Consider the following 22,344-nt stretch of genomic DNA (forward strand, 5'->3'; position numbering starts at 1 on the left):
AGCAGATTACTTATTGCAGGTTTTCCTGAACTACTGTTTTAAATGTTTCATGACTTTATAATAGGGAGCCAAACTGGGTAGTTACTCTCAAATATATTGATTGTGTAACCCTTTTCCATGAAGCACATTACAGATTAGTGTTTTTGAGAACGGAAATCAAGTTTTACTAATAGTTATTTACAGACTAATAATAGTAACTATAAAACATTTTAGATACAAATGGAAGGTATGTGTTAAATTATTTTATGATGAAGTATTTTATTCAAAAAGTGCTGTGATGTACACATAAAATGCTGTGATGTACACATTAAATTTATGCACCTTTTAAGATGGTTCTTAAAAGATTGAAACCACCATGATTAGTGTGAACTATCGCAATAACATTGACCCATAGTTCTCATTGATTGCCAATTGGTTATGATGACAAAATTAACAGATTAAAGCAATTGCTATGTGAAAATTGCTATACTGGATACAATCCTAGAATATTTACCAATCCAAATGAGAAACAAAGTTTAAATAAGTAATGAGAGAACAATAAGTCACCTTAATTTCCCACTAGAAAAAATAAATAGTGGCATTAATTCACCTCTTCTAAATGTTCTCATTGGCTCCTGCTGTTTAATATCTTGGCACAGATTCATATTTTTTGCACAGTAAAACAATTCTAAAATGAAATATTGACTTAGTAGATAACAAAATAGATATGTAGATTGACAGTAAAGAGAGAAAAAACTTTTTAAAATGCTATGTTATATGATCGGATAATGTCACAATTGTGAGATCGTATTTAGTTATGTAAATGCTTTAAAATGGTATTTCTATTTCTTAGATCCCATATAATACATATTTTTCATCAATGTTTGAAAGAGAACGTATCTATCATTCGTATCATATATATATATTTTATAGATTTTTATATTTGTCCTTCCTGATCAGAGGCTTGTAACATTTCATATAACTTTAATTTCTTCAGGTGAATGCCAGTGAATTTGTATTTTAGTTTATTTATAGGCCTTCTGAATTATTATGTGTCTTATGTTTTTGATGATAATACAAACTTATTTAATGACTCAGTTTCTGGAATCCCATTAATAAAATATAAATGATGAGTTTAATTTGCAGTACATTAATGAAGTACTTCAGTGCATTTCCTTCTGATATCTTTTTAAAAAAATCAAAAAATTTTTTTTTAACTCATCATTATTATGAAACCTGTAAAAGTCAGGTCAGGTATATTTGCATATGTTTTCTTTTAGTTTTTAATCACTTTGAGAGACTGCTAAATATTCCTCCAGAGAATATCCAAAGAAAAGAAGAAAACAAGGTCTGCTTTAAATGAATCCTATGAAGTATATCGAGTTGTCTTTTAACTTGACCATCTTGGAACTGTCATGGAGCTCATTGCTCTTTCATCTTCAGAAACCAATGATGCAATAGCAACATTTGCTTTCCATTTGCAATCTTCTATTCTCGGTTAGCCTAAAATGAAGTCAAGAGGATTGGATTTTCTAAGACTAGCAGTAGCCAGAAGTAAATACAGTGTGCTGTTTATTGTGTCAGATTCCAAAACCCAAAACATCAAAATAACTTTGAAACTTCTTATTAGCAATTTCCAAAACATTGGAGGGTTCTATAAGTGTGGTTGAACAGCTACGTTTTCCATTGTGCAAATTGTGTATATTCATTTAATAACCACAAAATAGGACACGAAATATGTTTTGCATTCATTTTTAATAATTCTAATTTGAATAACTATCAACTGAAATATTCGTTATTATCTGCTGGTGCTGTTCTAAGCTAAAATTTTACATCTTTTTCTGTTTTTTTTCTGCCTGACAGCTCTGTGAAGTGACTATTATTATTATATTAGGTGTTGCAATTTACAGGTTAGGAAACAGAAGACAAAGAGATGTGAAGTAACTTAGGAAGAACTAATACATAGGGAGAGATATATAATGAAGAATCTTGAATTATTCTTAAGAGTTCTCTTGGCCGGGCGCGGTGGCTCAAGCCTGTAATCCCAGCACTTTGGGAGGCCGAGACGGGCGGATCACGAGGTCAGGAGATCGAGACCATCCTGGCTAATACGGTGAAACCCCGTCTCTACTAAAAAATACAAAAAACTAGCCGGGCGACGAGGCGGGCGCCTGTAGTCCCAGCTACTCAGGAGAATGGCGTGAACCCGGGAGGCGGAGCCTGCAGTGAGCTGAGAGCTGGCCACTGCACTCCAGCCTGGGCGGCAGAGCCAGACTCCGTCTCAAAAAAAAAAAAAAGTTCTCTTTATTAGGTGTTTCTTTACTCACTCAGAAAATGTTTATTTAGTGCCAACTGTGTGCTGGCACTATACTCAGAGCAAGAGGCAGAAATAAAAATGCAATACATGATCCTCTACAATATGTAAACATCTAGAGAAAGCATTTACATAAAGCAACAGAAACTCAAATTCACGTGTGCATTAAATAATTGCTTTATTAATTTAATAGTGTTTACTGAGTGCCTACTCCACACAAGGTATTGCCTAGCAAACGCTGTCATTTTACCAAAAGTTTGCAGTTCTTAATAATGTTTCTGCTGTTGGAAAACTAATCAGCGTCTCTTATATAACCTGGTTTAAATGCTATAGACATTCACATTCCTCTAACTACAGACAAGTTTCTGTTATAATATTTATAGCAATGGATAAAAGAAGGTAAATACTGAGGAAGATTAGGAGGAAAGAAACCTGGAGGACCACATATACTCTATTAGTTTAGACCTAGTTCTTTATGTAAGAAATACTGAGTGTTTCATTTTTCTTTTCTCTTCTTTGGAAGATGACTGTATTTGTTTGTACAAAAATGGACATTTCTTGAACATAGCATGTATTTTTTATGGCCTATTGGTGGGGCAGGGAATGCAGTGGAAAAAATGCTTTCCTTGAGGTCAGTCACATAGATATGGCATCAAGTCCTTACTCTATCACTTGCCAGATGTGTGATTTTTAGCAAGGTCCTTAATCTCTCTGAATCTCAGTTTTCTCAACGATGAGTTAACGACAAAAGTAACTAACTTGCAGGATCAGGGCTCATTATTTCAAATAATGTATATAAATACTGTTCACCTATAAAATGATTGTTGTGAAGATTAAATGAGATAATGAAAGTGAAGTGCTTAATAGACTTCCTGGTAAAATGAATAACAGCACTCAATAAATAACTGCATTTATTTTAATTGCTATCATTATCTTTTTCATTTGCTAGACAAGTGGTTCTCAGTGTTTTTATGTGTCATCTACAATAGAATTATCTGGAATGCTTATCAAAAAGAAAATCAGATACCCAAGCCAATTCCTGATTAGCTAAATAAGAATCTCTGCTGGTTTCCTGGGCATCTTACACCCAGTGTCCTTGCAGTAGAGGCTTTAGCTCTCTGTAGAAAGGGATGGTGTCTAGTTAACAAAGTGCCTAGCATATACCACCAACTAACACAATAAATGTCAGTTGCTACTTTGCAACATGCTGCCAGTTATTATCTTCGAAAATCAAGGAGAATCTTGGTTAAGAGTAACTTCATGGTCCATGATTACCATCTTTTTTCATAAATACCTTTTTTCATGTTTATATAATAAAAAAATTTACAGGGCATTTCTGAGTACTTGGTTTGATTTTAGGAGCTATAGTCCTTTTGTTATTTTAAACTGGTTTATCAAAGGTAGGATTGTCATTGTCTCTGAACGATTTCATAACTGAGAGGTAGGGATAAAGAACTGATAAGAAATTGGATTACATTTGACATGGAGCCTCAGACTGAGTATTTTGTCACCACATTAGGAAACTTGAAATCATAGGAAAAGTACGGTTATCCTATGGGATAGGCATCTCATTTCTCAGGATTGGGTAGAGAATTTTAGAGGGAAGTGAGGGGCTCTTTTCTGAGAATTTGCCTACTGTTCAATTCACTTAATACCTGGAATGTATGTTGAAATCATGAGTCTGAAATTTACTTTTATGTATTTATTTATATATATTTTTAGAGACAGAATCTCACTCTGTCACCCAGGCCAGAGTGCAGTGGTGCCATCATAGCTCACCGCAACCTCAAATGCCTGAACTTAATCCTCCCACCTCAGTCTCTCAAGTAGGCAGGACTATAGACATGTACTACTATGCCTGGCCAATTTTTTATGATTTTTTCATAGAAACAGGGTCTCACTATGTTGCCCAGGATGGTTTGAATTCCTGGCCTCAAGTGATCCTACTACGCTGGCCTCCCAAAGTGCTGGGATTACAGGCATGAGTCACTGTGCCCGGCCCTGAAATTTACTTTTACATTAAAGTTACATAAAAAAGACTTTCTACCAAAGCAAATGGCTCTTCGTTAGATCATACTAATAAAATATTGCTGGTGTATAATCAATTAAAACTCTACAATTTTGATTTTAATATAGTTTGTGGTGTTTGCAAGTAAAGAAGCCTTTTGAAAATTGTTAACTATATCCAGAGGCCTTGTGGTATTAGAATTTCAAATGCTCTATAACTCTTCCAAAAAACTGTAGTTCTGCATCAGATAAAGTGGCTACTCTTATGAAAAAAAGGGAACTGCAGATTTCTAGAAAAGCTAAACCATACAGCTTGAGCTGTGCTGTTTGATGTAGATTCTCCAATTGAAGGTATCCTAGTTCTTTGGGGGAAAAAAAACCATTTTTTTCTGCCTTATTTTAAAGATTGAACTCCCTCTCTTTGAAGGAAAGAGAGGTGGTTTGTTGACAATCATCTAGGGCTAAGAGTCAAGGATTGGTATTCTCGTCATCCCTGTCACACTGGCGAGTCGCATGTCAAAAGGCAAAGAATTTAAGCAGTCTTTTAAATTTGTTGGGTTGTTTTTGGAAATGGCAGAGCAATATCCATCTTGCCTGTCTCCCAGACTTGTAAAAATCAACTATCCAGATGCAAAAGTTCTTTGAAAAGATAAATGTGATATCTCTTCACATGAAATGTGGTATATGCTTTTTATTTGGGGTTTTTTTGGAGGGTGGGTGAATTTATAAGATATTATTAATATTCACTGGATACATCCCTGTATAGCACTGTTTACAATCTAATATGTGCTTATTCATTGCTGTTATGTGTTTGCTTACTAGCTAGGATTATATGTGTGCTCATTTCTTAAGATTGTACTCCACCCTGTGAATTGAGAGTATCACTAATAACAGAGAATATGTCTTTGTTGCACAGAATCTCATCCCCAGCAACTGTGCCCTGATATGCATAGTACGTGTTTAATAAATAGTTGTGGAATGAATGGAAGCATGCCTCCAAAATGCACTGTGCATGTCCCATGTACACTATGCATTTATATCTACTCCTCAAAGCGATTGAAGTTAATGTTGTTTTGAACTTTTCTGTGGAAGATTTTCTTTGAAACTAAATATGTTACAAAGTCAAATTTGAAAACCAACTACATGAATATTGAACAGATGATTCTTCATAATCACTTCTGGCTTGAAATTCAAATGTATTATAATTCATATGCTTTATATTGGGGGAGAATTTGTTAATATTCAGCATTATACTAATAGTTTAAATTATTGTTCTCTTATTTTATCTTCTCATAAAGTAAAACCAGGGTTTTGTGATGATGTTATATGATAATGTGATAATGTTTGATAGAATGGGATTCATAATCAGATAAACCAGGGTTTAAGTCCCAACTATACCACTTCCTAGTTGCAAGAGAGTCTATACTGTTAATTTCTCTAAACTTTTGTAAGTCTAATATAGGCCTAATTATACTACCCTAATGAGATCATCATGAGGATAAAATACAGTAATAGACTTGAAATGTTTTGTATGATACCAAACACATAACAGCTTTTAGCTATATCTTCTAAACAGGTGTTTTTTTTTTTTCTGTTTTGTCTGTTTTTTTGTTTTGTTTTGTTTTCTGTATTTGTGTGTGTGCGTGTGTATGTTTCCTTTCACAGATGGATACACAACTGATGACATTGAATTTTACTGGCGTGGCGATGATAATGCAGTAACAGGAGTAACGAAAATTGAACTTCCACAGTTCTCTATTGTAGATTACAAACTTATCACCAAGAAGGTTGTTTTTTCCACAGGTTTGTATCATGGAAAAGTGTTAAAGGAAAATAATCTTCACCATATTTTGTTAAGCGTGTTCACTTATATTAGAGTTATGTCCCAGGGAAGCACAATGACTTTAGAAGACAAATCCACTGAAAACCCTGTTTCCCATGAAGCATTTTGCTCCACTAGGGACCCATACTATTACTTTCCAGAAGCCACCCCAGCAGAGCTGAGAGGATCATCTCAGTGTATCTCATTTGCTAGAGAAGCAACTAATTTTTAGAAAGAATACAGGAAGAGAAAGAGGAAGACCTGACTCAGAGCTTTTCCCCAACATTATAACATTATGCTTCCCACAGAATTGATCATAATCCCTTGAATCACTGGGAGAGCCAAGTTGCGGTTCATTCAAGTCTGATCACGTGAAATTCTCCAAAGACAATGGGAGGAATTCATATTTTCTTCAAAGGATAAGAATGTCTTTACACAGTTTTACCTTCTTTGTGAACAGAAAGCTGTTTCAGGTATTAAGATTATCCCGAGGCCTTTGTCATCTTTATCCTTCCAGTATGGAGATTTTAGATGGTCATACTTGATTTCATCAGCAAAATTTTTGCATTTTTGTAGCAATAAAGCTGAGGAAAGTAATTATTTGGTAGACACTCATTTAGGCAAAAATATTAAACCCACAGGGGTATCCTTCTTTATATTTTTCTTATTGAAGTAAACCCCACAGGCACAGAAATAACTAATACTGTAATGGCTCTTCTGCTAAGAAGTCAGATACCTTTTGTGCCTACAAACCACTTCAGGCAAAAGCTGTGTGACTTAATAAAAATACAAAGTTGCCTTTAACTTTAAAACAACAACAGCAAACAGAAACTTTTCCTAAGTTTGAGGTCTGCTGAATTCCTAAAAATCTATGAAAATCAGTTCCTACTTAGAATATTCTTACTATCATATTCAGACACTTAGCCTAGCCCTCCCAAAACTAAACAAGGCTTTCTTCCAAACAATGAGAATATCCTCTCCCTGGCTACTTATCATGTGAACTTCCTATAGTCTAAGACTGTGCTCTGTTAGTTATCTTGTTTTATTAAAGGGTAGTTCTCCAGGTCATCACAATCAAAGGACCCAGATTTAGGAAGCTGATTCTTTAGTTGTATCTCCCACAAATATTGCTCAAAAGCAATGATTCTCCACCTTTTGGTGGGTCAGGTGTACTTTTAGAACTCCAGTGGAAGCAATGAAACCCTTAGAAAAGAATGTATATACATGAAAACCTACAAAAACCCACATTCCCTGAAACATCACCACTGATCACAGACTTAAACTTTCTGTGGCTTGAGAAGAATTTTCTTTTACTATGACCAGAACATGCAGCCTCACTCTCATGTAAGGCTAACTTAAAGGATGAACTTACTAAGGAACAATTGAAAGAGTGAAAAAAAGGACTGTCTCAAATTGTCCTAACAATTACAGAGGAGGACTACGTTTGATTCACTCTATGAGGCTGAGTAGGGAAGAGCTGGAATTCTTTTAACTACTGGTGAGTACAGGATGCTTTCCACACTGAGTAACTCCTGGTAATTAGAAACTCAGGGCTCTCCGACTACTTCTGCAGAAGAAAGTGTCCTTTACCAAGAGCTAAATCTGAATTGAGAGACGATGTACTGTTTATGGACCGTTAAAGAAAAGTATCCTAAAAATATTGATTGATAATGATGATGTTCTAAAATTGCCTTTCTAGGTTCCTATCCCAGGTTATCCCTCAGCTTTAAGCTTAAGAGAAACATTGGCTACTTTATCCTGCAAACATACATGCCTTCCATCCTGATTACCATCCTCTCCTGGGTCTCCTTCTGGATTAATTACGATGCTTCAGCTGCAAGGGTGGCGTTAGGTAGGCCATTTTATTACTGCTTGTGGACTTTGACTCTGTGTGCACATGTCTGTGTTCGCATGCCCGCGTTTTCCTTATCCTGAAATTTGTGATGCATGATGAACTGAACCTCTCACACTGCAAGAGTTTAGCTGTGAGACTTTGGGTGATCTGATTCAGCATTAAATCAATTAAACATGAAGTAAAGCTCTTTCATGTCAGTATTAGTTAACCATATAGCTGTTGATAATGAGATTAGTCCCATCAGTTTGATATTTTTATTGAAACATATTTCATGTAATGTTCCTTGCATAATTGTTCAATTTGTATCTGTGCTTCTTTACCTAAGAAGAGCTCCCTTCCACCTTTTTTTCTGCATGAAAGACAAGAAAATGTGGTGTGTAGCAAATGGATAAACAAAGAATTCTAAAGTCTTATTAACATTTCAGAGTAGCATGGCTAAGGCAGGAGACAACAAAGTAAGAATATTGAGAAGTAATCTGTGGCATCTCTCATCTTATGCTTGATTTTTTTTTCTAACAAATACAAGAGGAGAATAAATTACATTTCATGAACACTTTTGTTATTAACTTCAGATAAAGTAAATTAATGGCCTTTTACACAATCTTGTTTATTGTGGATTCTGACTATTCCCTTTAAAATGTTGAATTGTTCACTTTTACCATGAAACCTCAATTCAATCATTACGTCCTTAGAAGAGCCACTCATTTATTATTCAACAAATAATTGTTGAATACCGAATATATGCTAATTGTACTAAGCACTGGAGATAGAGCAGTCTTCTGAGAGTTATATCTAGCAGTAAAAGATATACAATAAATTTAATAACCACATAAATTATACAATATGGTAAATCTATAGAAGGATATAAAGCAAGGGGGCATGGGTTTGCTAGGAGTTCAGTTTAGAATAATTAGGGCCGGCTTCACTCAGAAGTTGTCATTGGAGCTAAGACTTGAAGGTTAAGAGCAATGTGGATATCTGGGTGATAATATTCCAGTTGACTGCAAAGGCCCTGGGTGGGAGCAATCCAAGAGTGTCAGCAGGAGGCTAGTGAGGCCAGGTGAGTTCAGGAGAAGTAGCAAAGACAATGTTAGTGAAAGGGACCTAAAAGATTACAAAAGGGCTATCACAAAGGGATGGTAGGCCACGGCAGGGTTTTGCTTTTATTTTGAGTGAAATAGCCATTGGATGAGCATAAAAGTGGCATGATTTGATTTCTGTTTTAAAGGGATCACTTCAGCTACGGGGTTAAAATTAAATTATGTGGCTCAATGATGGAAGGAAGGAGAAGGAACGACCTCTCAGGCTGAGTCGAGCACCTGTGATGTATACACTTGCAGTACCATAGACCTGCCCTGTGTTTAGACTAACCACAGTTAAAACTTATGTTTACTTAGTTGTGTGATGTCCTTTTCACCTTCAGCAATGAAAGATCCATGGAGGAAAGGTCCATATCTAGCTTTCTATCTGCAGTGTCTTGCATGGGGAATGGTGCTCCGTAAACAGTTGCGGAATGAAAGAATGAATAAAATTTGCAAATATCCCATTTTTCCAAAGTTGAAACATGTCTTTTTTGTATCTATTACAGGAAGAATGAATAATTTATTAACTTTTTAGAAGACATTTTTAAAATGTCTTTATGTGAGCAATTTTTTACTAGGTTCAGAAATACTTCAAAATGAGATTTAGATAAATAGTAAAATCAGCAATGTCAGTTTTATTATATACATATGATACAGGATCATCCGTAGTTGAAATGATGAAGAGAAAATTGAAACTGGAAAATGTCTCAAAATGATGGCTATACAGAAGACATGAGAAATGTAAGATACCTGTATCTAAAGCAAGACCAAGGTTTTATGGGTGTGCTCTGAATCAAATGCTCAGATTTATTTTTTCTGTAGCTGTCTCTTGGTGGAGTATAAAAACAAAATAGAAACTATGACATTATTACTAGTGAGATAAAATTAAATCAGAAAACTATGTCCCCCAAAAATCATAGGAATGAAATTTAACTTTCAGCATGTGTTAACCGGATAGTGTTTAAGGGCCTGGATTCCTGAGTCAGAAAGATTCTCATTCCAATGGCAACTCTACGACTTTCCATCTGTGTGATCTTGACCTCTGATCTTTGTCTATTTTCACGTCACTATTTTGCTACAAAGCTGGACTTTATCATACTCAGGACCTTGGACTTTCAGTGCATTTACCTTCCAATTACAGCTTAGAGGGAAACTACGTCCCACTGTCAGAGATACCAACTCAACAGGACGAACAATTACAGTCTGACCCAGTGTCACATTTTCCATAAGGAGTCCTAGAATGCATCTGTATTATTTATCTAGGCATTACATACCTAATTGTCCGGTCCATATACCTGAGGACTATGATTCCTGCTTCTCTGTTACCCTCCACTTCTAATTCCCAAATGTTTATAATCATTTATTTATATTGCCTGTATAATGTATTCTTTAATTTCAATACCCTTGTCTTTTTAATTGACTTCACTTTCATCATTCAGTTGGATTACTCTAAAAACATCTTAACTGGCATTCTTTACTCCTGCCATGCCTGCTTCTCCCCATCCTCCACACTGCCACCACAGTGATTGTTCTAAAAGCAAATTGCCCTCTTGCTTGAAGCTGGCCCCTGCTCCACATTGCCTTTAATTTTAAGTTCAAACTCCCCCATTAGGCTCTCTGTATGGCTCATAACCTCCACTCTTCTCACGATTCTTCCCATCCTGTCCTGCAATGTACCCACAATGATTTTCCTGAGATCATGGTAATGGGCTGCGTACTCTCCCCGAAATCCAACCTTGATATAAAAGCTCCTCTCCACCAGCAGTCCCCGTAAGTTAAACATGACTTTTGACCCCCAGTTCTGGGCTACCTGGGTGACTTTCACTCATTCTCCAGAAATCAACGTAAAAGTCTCTATTTCCTAACCTCGTCCCTGCCACATCAGAAAGCTGACCTAGAGTCCTCTTCATATTCTCAACTCTCACCTTACACATGTGCCCGTCATAGCATTTAATTCACATTTTAAACCCCCACTAGATATATAACTATGAATACAAAAATTTAATTAAAAGAAGTGATCAAAATGTTCAGTGATCACTGTAAGTTAATTTATTCCTATCTCCATACCCTATCATAGGGCTGGCATAAAATAATAAGGGCCAGATAAATAGGTTGTGGCGTATATGTATGAGAAAATGAATATAGATCACCTTTCCAGCTGTTATGAAAGAAGAAAGGAAATAGGAACATTATTACTCTAACTCTCCCATTTTTTTTCAGGAATCACAACTGTCCTCACAATGACCACAATCAACACCCACCTCCGGGAAACTCTCCCTAAAATCCCCTACGTGAAGGCTATTGACATGTACCTGATGGGGTGCTTTGTTTTCGTTTTCATGGCCCTTCTGGAATATGCTTTAGTCAACTACATCTTCTTTGGGAGGGGGCCCCAACGCCAAAAGAAAGCAGCTGAGAAGGCTGCCAGTGCCAACAATGAGAAGATGCGCCTGGACGTCAACAAGGTAAATTCAAAGGGCAAGCCCTCCTTGCTTCTTAAACTCATGGAAGAATGCTAGCAATACAGGTTGATGACCTTGTTAAGCAAATGAGGAAACCAAGCCCAGGGAAGAGAATGGGTAATTTTCCCCAAATCACACAAACAATGAATGATGGAAGCACAATTACAGGCCAAACTCATGATACAAGATTGGGATGCCCTTTTCATTAACAGGAGGAGTGCTCAAAGATGATAAGACCTTTATGATTTTTTCCCACATATGAGTATAGTACCTGTAATTATTTATGCTTTCTTCAAATTATTCACCTAATTTATTTAAAAAGGAAATTTAATGTCACTTCAGTCAGTATTACTTGCTGGACAATAGCTTTATATATATATATATGTGTGTATATATATATGTAACAAATTTTAAAGACTGTATCAGTAAGTTCTAATTTATACTAGATGAAGTCTCTGGTCCTGAAATCTGCATTCTCTTTGACTTAAAGGAAAGATAAGCAGGTATAGAGATGTGTTACAGACCAACCAAGCAACAAACTGAGACTCTTTCTTTGAAGTAATCAGAAGAATATAAGAAGAGTAGAGGGAAAAAGACAAATAATTTTCTCCTTAAATGATAATGTCTTGCACATATACCACTTATCATTGCAGCATTTGACTATATAAGGCCAACATCTTGCTTAACTCAAACATGGTCAAATAATTCCCACAAAACTGTAAACCTTCTTTATTTGTTAAGTCAGTAGTTTTCAATCATGGGTGCCAATGGAATGACCTGCACAGATTGAAAAAATATACTGAAGCCTTGGTCCCTTCCCCAGAAATTCTGATTTGATTTTCTTGGAGAAACCATGGGCATCATAATTTTTAAAAATTCCCTAGGTTATTCTAATCTGCATCCAAATTTGAGAATCACCACTTTAAGGTTTTTGATGGTAGTCCCGGTAGAGCCAGCTCTCTTTACTCTCTATATCAAACTTCACCTGGCTTCCTGTTATAGCACTTTCTGCACTAACAGAATACTTTTATATGTCTTTTCCCAGAAACCACATTTAGACCTTTAGCAAAAGCCAAAGAAAAGTCTGATTTTCATATCTGTCCTAAATACTGTTTATAAAGTAGTGTGTAATATTGGACCAATAAATAGTTCATCATGATGGGACTAGGAAAACATTAATCCTTTTAAAACATCTGGAATTATTAATTATAACAAAAACTGATTATTTCTTTGATGTTTTGATATTTCTAACTTCAATTTAATTCCAAGGATAGCAAAGCATAAATAATCTCTACCATTAATTTGTATTTGGAGCAAACCATATGGAAGCTTCTAACTCAGTAATGTTTTTCACATATCCATAGGTCCAATATTTGGTTTTAGACTATTGTCTAATCCAAGGCACTTCTTGCTTAGAAGATGATATTTGCAACATTGCAAATTTTAAGTATGGCCCTTGGAAACCAAAAAACCATAAAGGTCTAGGAAATTGCCAAATTCTTTCCCATACTCGAAGTTTGACTTACTGGAATCTGCCAATAGATTCCAACTTACCATTGTGGTTCTCTCGGGTTGTCAAATGAAAGAGTATTTTCTAAACCTATTTTCTGATTTTCCTGACATAGTAGTCTTAGGGAAGAAAAAGAGAATAAATAAATAAATAAATAACACTATCTCATAGAACTTCAGTTTGAAATAAGTCTAAATCAATTGCATAATGCAAGTCTAACTTAATAAGATAACATCTGATCTCTTCACTTTCATCTACCCTATTTTTTATATCAATTTGCATTTAAATGATAAAGTTAAGACCTAGAGAGAGAAGGTTTGATACAAACTGAACCTGCAGAGCTTCAGATAGTTCTAAAATGGAAATAGAGAAAAGTTCACCAGGCAGTTACCCCATAGTGATGAAAAGCCTATCCTCTTGGCTGAAGGTGGACCCTACAATTCAAGTGATGGAATAGGAGAGAACAAAAAAGATACCAGAGATTATTTAGTATTTTTCAATGGTTCTCAAAACAGGGGCATTTTCTTCTCCCACAGGACATTGGGCATTGTCTGGAGACATCTTTAGTTGTAAAAACTAGGGGATGAGGTTTACTACTGTTATCTAGTGTGTAGAGGCCCAGGTTGCTGCTACACGTTCTGCAGTACACGGGATAGCTTCCCCATAACTTCTTGTTTTCAGACATAAGAAACTGAGGTACTGAAAAAAATAATATCCTTGTCATCTAAATATTCTTTAGCAAAATTGTTTCTCCATTTTCTTTGAGCAGCATGTGTAAGAATCAAGACATCAGCAGTCATGATTTAGAACAATGGTTCTGAACAAATATTTTAGAGTCTTTCAAATTCAATATTTACCTTCCCATTTAATGACTGTGTGACAGTATACAAAAAATTTGGCCTCTCTGGCCCTTTAGTTTTCTCATCTGTAAAATGGGGTTAATTCCTCTCATAAAGTTATTTATGAACATAATTGTGATAATGTGGAAAGAGGATAATATGATCCTCAGTACATGGTAGGCACTCAGTAAGTGATAAATATTAATAAAATATTAAAATATAGTAAGTGGTAAGCATTATTACTTTTTAAAATAAAATTTGCAGTCCCCGTACTTATTGGTGATGCTTGCGTATGTGTTCTACATGCTCTACCATGTGGAATACAGTAACCTCCCTAAAACAGAGTATTGTTTAGAGGCGAAAGTTTTGTGTTATAAGTTTTAAAGTCAAATCAAGAAAATAATTTTTCAAAGGGTATTAGCTGTAAAATCTATAGCAAATCAACTGCATCAAACTTTATTAATTATTTCTCAGAGCAGAAAACCTACAATCCATTTTGATTAGATTAAAACAAAACGCTGACCATCAAACTTTCCAGACTCTCACTGTGTCTTTGTTCACTCAGCATGAAATGTTAGAGGAGGTCCACATTGCTCCTGATTATGTGGTGCTGTCTTTTGTGTCAGCATCATGAATAATACCACCCCATTTCTTATCAAAAATGTCCCTTCTTTTCAACTGTAATTCTATAGTTGTTTTTTTTCCGAGATCAAGCACTTATAATCAGCTAAGTGTTGTTGGCTGCTCTGGGAAAATCAGGAGTGGGATTAAATTCTTCACCTTCCTCTGGTGATTTCCTAAAGATGGAAGGAGTGTGTCAGATTTTTGAAAGTGATTTTTGAACACATGCTCTGTCCTGAGGTCAGGCAGGGTTGAAAAACGGGAAGCCTGCCTAGGTGGGAGGCCAGTGTTGATTCAGCAGATACGGTCGCGTTTATTTCAGCCTCTTTTCTGTATTAGCTTCCCTTAAGTTTTTGTTTTAATAAGTGAATTTGCAGCTCTTAAAATAATTTCCATCCTGTCATTTCATCGATGTAAAAGCCTATGTGCCTAAAGAAGATAAAATAGCCAAGGTCGCATAGCAAGCATTTAAAAGTTCTGATCTGGATTTTTCTATCCTTCTCCAGTGTACATACAAGTGTGCTGGCAAATAAAAAATAAATAAATAAATAAAAAGCAAACAAACAAAACCTGAAAAGTTAATTCCATGTTAGTTTATGTATTCCAACTCAGTTGATTTCACCTGAAAAATCCCAGCTAACTGCACATGAAAGTTTATAAGCAAGTGTCACTTTCACAGTTGTCTTCATTCGACAAGTAGTACTGTAGTTAAGATTTTAAAAATAAAATTTAAACCAACATGAGGTCTACTGAATATTTTTTCCAAAGTATCCTTTGAAGTAGTTTAAACATGATCTTTATTCTAATGCTAGGAGAGTCTTTCCTATGTTCTCTTGCATTCTTCTAGTGGTGTGTGTGTGCATGTGTGTGTGTGTGTGTGTGTGTGTCCTAATGGAATTTGCTTTTGATTGATTTCACCCACTGTTCCTGCCCATAGCTTCAGGTTTCAACTCCCCTTACTTTTCTTTTAAGCTTTATATTATTTCCTTGTTTATTTTTCTGCCAAATACTAAAAACATGTATATTTGAGAATCAAGTTATTCTTACCTTTTTACCACCATGGTACTTGCACATATCAAATGCACCTGCAGCCAACAGTTTTCTAACTAAAGCTACACCACAGAGATCTCCATTTAAGGGTGTTCTTTATTCTGCATTCGTGGGTGCTGTCACTCTTTGTGTTGTCTTTATCCATTGTGCGTAATCTTTTCTAATGCAAAGCCACTAAGATACTTTCAATCAATTTATTTCTACTGCTTGGAATTTGATGTTTTTTTAAAACAAAACATTTTTTAAAAACTTATTCAGATTCCCATTCTCTGTTAGCCTTGATCTAAAGGATTTCTAAAGACCAGTAGCATTTATCTATATCCAATTTAGTTTAACCATCAGGCCTAATCTAGTAGCATCAATCGACTTAATTAGCACATTCTCTACTTTGTCTTCCAGATTTTTTATAAAGATATTAAACAAAATGGGACCCAATATCGATCCTTGTGGGACCCTACTGGAAACCTGTCCCCAACTAGACGGACTACCAATTACGATTTCTCTCTGTATACGGTTAGATAGCCAGTTTTTAATCCATTTATTTGTATTTCTGTTGGGGCCAATTTGTTTAGCTGTTCCCTTAAAAAAATGTGTGGGGTCTTTGCGAATAACCTATGAACATGTATCCACAAAGTCTTGGGGATAAGTTAAAATTTTTTCAGGAGACCTTACTGGGGCTTTCCTAGATTTCGTTTTTCAGTATAGCTTTGGTGAACCTAAGCTTTGGTGTTTCGCTCAGGAATTATTGTTGTGTTAGGGAAAGAAATTAAATGGATCGTATTTTGAGAATTCTTTTCATTTGTCCTGAGAGGACAAGAGTTTCATTATTTCTTAGTTTTGTTGTTGTGCTTGGTTTTTTCAGATGCTTTGGATTGAATGGGTGGAGAATTAATCATTTCTTTTGTTGGTTAGCTCAGAATTCAGAAATTTGTCTACATTACTAACTTGTGACTAAGAATGTTATGCTTGCATCAAGTCCTTGTTGATTTCTTGTTATTTATTTTACAAATAGGTATTGTATTGGCAGGCTCATCATTACTATAATGACAGATAAAAGCCAATAATTGACATTGTTGCTTACCAAAACTCTTGACTTAAATGAACTGTAAAGAAAGCCTGTTTTTGACTCATAGTTTAGTTTCTGAATCCTCATGTGTTGGTGATCTTAATTGGCAAGTTGTCATTCATATTGCTTTCCAAATTGAAGGAGGAAAAAGATAATTGTCACCATTCCACCTTATTATCTACTACTTGTTCAACTCCAGTGTTTAGCAAATGATATTGGATATTCGTGAATCTGTTCTATGAGGACTTGATGCCAGAAGTGCTTCCATTATTATATCTTCTAAGTATAAGGCTCTCCCTTAATTTTGTGGCTTTGACTCCAGAATCTTTAATACATCATTGTTGTTGCCTTTGGGGTAGGGAACAGATGGATAAGCTACTGAATTGCTTCTTTGTGCTGGATTTTGTCACTTTTTGACTTCATTACTTGTATTATATAGTAGCAAAGTCTAGTAAATAGTAATAATTACATTACAGAAGAGATGTTTGAAATTTTGTTAATCACTATTTTTTGTTCCAATCCCCTAAACATTCCATCACCTACTATGTCTGTGCTCTCAGTCTATCTCATTTATGTTGTTGCTGCTGTCCTTATTTTTTAACTTTAGTTACTCTTGTTGAAATTAAAGTAGACTGATTTGATTGGGCATTATTCTGGGTCGATTGTTAATTATGTAGAAGAAAATATGTATGAAAGTTGGATTTATGATGAAAATGATTGAAGAAGGCTGTATTTCTGAAAACCAAAATCAAACACACTACATGATTGTTGTAAAGACTGCATAAAACCACATGAAAATTCAGGATATCCTCAGTTGATGAGGATATTTTGAAAATTTGCTCATTGGCGCATTAAATTGTTCAGTTGATGGCTTGAAAGAGTTAATACTCTCTTATCCTATGATTTGAACACTAATTTGTTAAGACCTCTTCCTCTATCTCATAAAGTGTCATATTAACAAAAATGTTCAATGAAAATGAATTTTATACATTGAAATATGAATTATAATGTCTTTTGTTTTTATACTTTTCTATGTTGGGTATGTCTTTCTGCTGTCCTTTGAGTCCTCTTTTAGGTTCACACTATGAAATAAGGTCTAGTATTTGAAAGTTCAAATAATGAGCTTTCTAGTAAACTTGTAACCTGTAAGAGCATCAAGATACATGTCACAACTGCAAAAGGTACTGGGAAGAATAGTGGATTTTATAGTTATATGAACTGGGTTCATATTCAGGCATTGTCATTTATAAGCTGTGTGACATTAGACATGTTTAACCTTTCCAAGTTTTAATTCCTTAATTGGAAACTAAAAATCTAATTTCTGTCTTATAGAGCTGCTGAGAAGAATAAGTGAAATAATTATACTAATGGCCTTATGTAGTACCAGGCAAAGGACATTCAAATAATAGTTGTAATTATTCTGGAGATGGTGGCAGGGATTGTGTATCTTTCTTAGATTTTATTTAGTTCTATAGCTATTTTTCTGATTACAAAACAAATTCATGGTAGTTCTTAAATTTACACAAAAGATAGTGAAAATCACCTGCACACTCCCACACAGATATAATCATTATCAACATTGCCTTTTATTCACATTTAATGACATATTTTTATATAAAAATCATATTCTACTCTTCTATATACAGTTATTTCCTAATTACCTTTTCATATCTTTAAGTATACACCATTTCTAATAGCTATAAGATATGTAATTGAATGTGTGTGCCATAATTTATTTAACATACATTCAATGAGCACCTATGGTTTGATGTTTGCATTGTTTCTAAGTGATTTTCCATTATAAACAACTATAAAATCAAAATCACATTGCTGACAGGTTTACACACCATTGTTCCTGATATATTTCTTAAAATTGATTTGCTAGGTTCAAAGTTATATGACTCTAAAGTGGTGATATATATTGTCTGGTTGTTCTCTAGGAAGGTTCTATAGTAGTTTACATACCTAATAGCCATCTGAGAGTGTGGTAGTACACACACACACATACAAACACATACACACAGTGTATATGCACACAATTACCTTACACTCCCACAAATGAGGAAGAAACAGAAAACATGTTTAGCTTGGTCCAATTGTGATAAGTGCTGGAAAAGAGGAGAGAGAGAAGAATCCAAAATCCCGTGTGTAGTCTCTATCCTCTCTTTCCAAAAGCCACAAGTAATAAAATGGCAATAGAAAAAGAAAATAAAAACTATCAACATCCAGCTCAAACTGAGGCTCTGCAAAGATGCAGAGATGCATAAGCAGGTCCAGTAATTAGTGCAAGCAGAATCAAAAGAAATTTACCTAAATTATAATTGAACGTATGGGAAAACCCAGAAGCAATGTCTCCATCAAGATGAAGCATCTAAACAAACAAAGTATGACAACTATGCGAGAAAACTACCACATGGGGAAGGCAAGGAGAAGACCTCAATATGCAAAAGACAGATAATGGCCTTTATATTTTTTAAAAGTATATTTTGGCCGGGTGCGGTGGCTCATGCCTGTAATCCCATCACTTTGGGAGGCTGAGGCGGGCGGATCACTTGAGGTCAGGAGTTCTAGACCAGGCTGGCCAACATAGTGAAAACACGTCTCTGCTAATGATACAAAAAATTAGCTGGGTGTGATGGTGGGCACCTGTAATCCCAGCTACTAGGGAGGCTGAGGCAGAAGAATGCTTGAACCCGGGGGCTGGAGGTTGCAGTGAGCTGCGATCACACCACTGAACTCCAACCTGGACAACAGAGCAAGACACCTCAAAAAAAAAAAAAAAAGAAAGTATATTTCAAGATACTAAAAATGTGTTTAAAAGTATCTCAAAAGTATATTTTAAAAGTATATTTCAAGATAAATTAAAACTTCCTGTAACAAAATATTTTCTCACCGAAATTGAAAGAATATGTGAAACAAAAATCAAAAATAAAATAATAAACAAGAAGAGATTAAAAGAGGGAAAATGAAAGCAAAGCAATCCTTATAGAAACTAACAAATCAATCTAAAACAGTAAGAAAGATAATCAGTTGGGCCAAAAAATCAAGGCAGTAACACAAAGTTCAAGTTGTACTAAATCATGCCAAATGCAGAGGAAAAAGTTTTATAGATAAAAATCTCTTAGAAGAAGCATAATAAATATACAGAACAGGTACTGTGGATCAACCATGCAGAACCTTAATGTGAGCAAAGAATGGAAAACATGGAATAGAAAAAAATATTTAAATCTAATGTCAGAATCTAATTATAAAAATGCTGATAATAATAAACACCTCTTCACTGTGTGTGGCACAGTGATTCACACCTGGAGATCCCAGCACTTTGGGAGACTGAGACAGGCAGATCACTTGATCCTAGGAGTTCAAGACCAGCCTGGGCAACATGGTAAAATCCTGTCTAGAAAAAATACAGAAATTATCTGGGTATGGTGGCACATGCCTGTAGTCCCAGCTACAAGGGAGGCAGAGGCAGGAGAATTGTTTGAGCCTCGAAGGTGGAGGTTGCAGTGGGCCAAGACTGCACCATTGCTCTCCAGCCTGGGTGAAAGAGGGAGACTGTATCTCAAAATATTAATAATAATAACAATAATAAACTTTTCTTGAATACCTACTACGTGCTTAGACAATTTACATACATTACGTCAGTCTTTATTATTACCCCATATTGTTATCATTATATTCTTATGAGTAGTGAGCTGAGACCTGCAGAACATGATTAACTTTCTTAATATTAGGTAGCTAAGCAGTGGTTGAACAGAAAATATGACTATAGAACCTACATACATAACTACTGTGCTGTACATTCTGTATTTGTACATATATGTAATGAAAGTAATTAATCCCGCTAATTACCAGGTTGTTCCCTGGAAAAGTTTTACTGTACCTATTAGCACCATTTGAAATTAATTAATAATTACATTAATTAATTTATTTACAGGTATGTATAACAAGTTTAAAAGGATGTAATGGGTTCCAAGATTAAAAATTATACAACGTATTTAACTACTTATTATATTCCTCTGAAATTACTGAACTTCCAATAAGAAAAAGTGAATGCCCTACAAGGAGAAAAGAAAGTTAGCTTTTCATATACTCCACAGCAATATTAAATATTGTTAGACAATGGAAAATTTCTTATAAGTTTCTGAAGGGGAGAAAGTATAACCTAAGTTATTACTATTGATACATAATGACAAATGAAAGATACTTTATCCTTAATTTGCAAGGCATTAAGTAATAGCATCTCTGAGTCCTTATTTGTGGGAAATAATATTGTAATATAACAATCTAGCCTCTAGTAAAAGGTAGTCAAAATTAGGAACTTTGGAACAGGAAAGACCGGTATGCTAGCATTTAGAACTAAAGATAACGTGTAGAACTAAAGCTATACATGTCCAGGAGTTAAGGTTTCCAAATAAAGCCGAATTGAAATATTTTAAAAACTAGATACTAAATATGTGTAAAAACAGTGAAACAGGAAAATAAGCTTATAATATAAATTAAAATTATGCAGTGGTATTTTTGAGGAGAGAGGAGATGTTTGTTTGCTAATTTATAACAAGAACTTAGTATTTACTCTTTTATTTTTAGAGTTTATGAATCCAGAGGTTAAAGATTAATAATAAAATTAGCATAGATAACATAGATCCCCATTATGACAGTGTTTCTCAAGGGATCTGTCGCAGATTGCCAACATGACAGTCACTTGGGACATCTGCTTAAAAGTAGATTCTAGCTGAGACAGTATAGATCAAAATCTTTAGTGGGGAAAGCTTAGTAATCTACATTTTTCTATGCCCCAGGTTTCAGTGGTATACACTACAGCATGACAGCCTTAGGACCATTATAGTAGAAGATGTAATAACTGATAATAAATCTTACAGAAACCCTTCATAACCTGAAGGAAATGAAGAAAGATGCAGATGATGCAGCTAAATCTTGATGTCAGAAATAGAAATAAGGATGACTGGAAAGCTAATTTAGAGCATAAATTCAGATGACAAAATTAAGGCCAAGCTTCTCTGTGTAGAGCATATATCAACTCATCTATGGAAAGAATAGATTCTCAGATTCAATCTAGCAACCAACCCAACAAAATGCTTTTTAATAGAGATATTTCTAAAGTAAAGGTATTAGAAACTGTTCTAAATAAAGTCATGGGAAAAAACAAATGAGGCAATTACAAATCTCAAGAAAGCTGAGAATTGATCATTATTACTACATAAAGATGAATTTAAGATAAAAGTATCACAACCAAGAGACAGTTTTATAATCATAATTACTATCCCAAATAAAGATATGATCATTATGAATCATATAATTCAAATCAAAATACATCCAAATAAATTGAAGTGACAGGAAATCAAAGGAGGAAATGACAGAAATGTTAAGTGGTATAATTATAAAGTTTACTATTTGTATAAACTCTTTTATGTACAAGTCACGTGTCAAAGATACAATAACAATAAAAATTAAATTGAAGAACATTTAGAAAATAATATTAATTTTAAATACTATATAATTAATCCTCAGTTGTGTGGTTAAATTAGTTAACAATGAGATGGCCATAGCTTAAAATAACTTTCTAACAAGTAGTTTTCAAAACTGAGTTACACACACAATTTAAGAAGTTAGAAAAAGTTGAGCAACAAAATACCTAAATAAAGCAGAAGGAAAAATCAAGATCAATTATAAATTAGCGAAGTAGAAAATCAAAGTAAAATAACCCACAAGTAAA

General features: G+C 34.7%; 1 protein-coding gene across 3 annotated transcripts in view; it reads left to right on the forward strand.

Annotated features, from left to right (window-relative positions):
- Window positions 1-22,344, forward strand: part of GABRB2 (gamma-aminobutyric acid type A receptor subunit beta2) — a 262,420-nt gene that overhangs the window by 208,348 nt on the left and 31,728 nt on the right. For 2 of the 3 annotated variants that reach the window (XM_033180382.1, XM_033180383.1), the window contains exons 7-9: window positions 5,966-6,103; window positions 7,822-7,974; window positions 11,280-11,524. In XM_033180382.1, coding sequence (XP_033036273.1) covers window positions 5,966-6,103; window positions 7,822-7,974; window positions 11,280-11,524 — 536 coding nt within the window. Of the gene's footprint in view, window positions 1-5,965; window positions 6,104-7,821; window positions 7,975-11,279; window positions 11,525-15,940; window positions 16,055-22,344 lie in introns of all 3 variants that reach the window. The other variant, XM_033180384.1, reaches the window with a different exon arrangement.

The sequence above is a fragment of the Trachypithecus francoisi genome, unplaced genomic scaffold (genome assembly GCF_009764315.1).
Source record: "Trachypithecus francoisi isolate TF-2019V2 unplaced genomic scaffold, Tfra_2.0 Lachesis_group2, whole genome shotgun sequence".
Lineage (NCBI taxonomy): Eukaryota > Metazoa > Chordata > Mammalia > Primates > Cercopithecidae > Trachypithecus > Trachypithecus francoisi.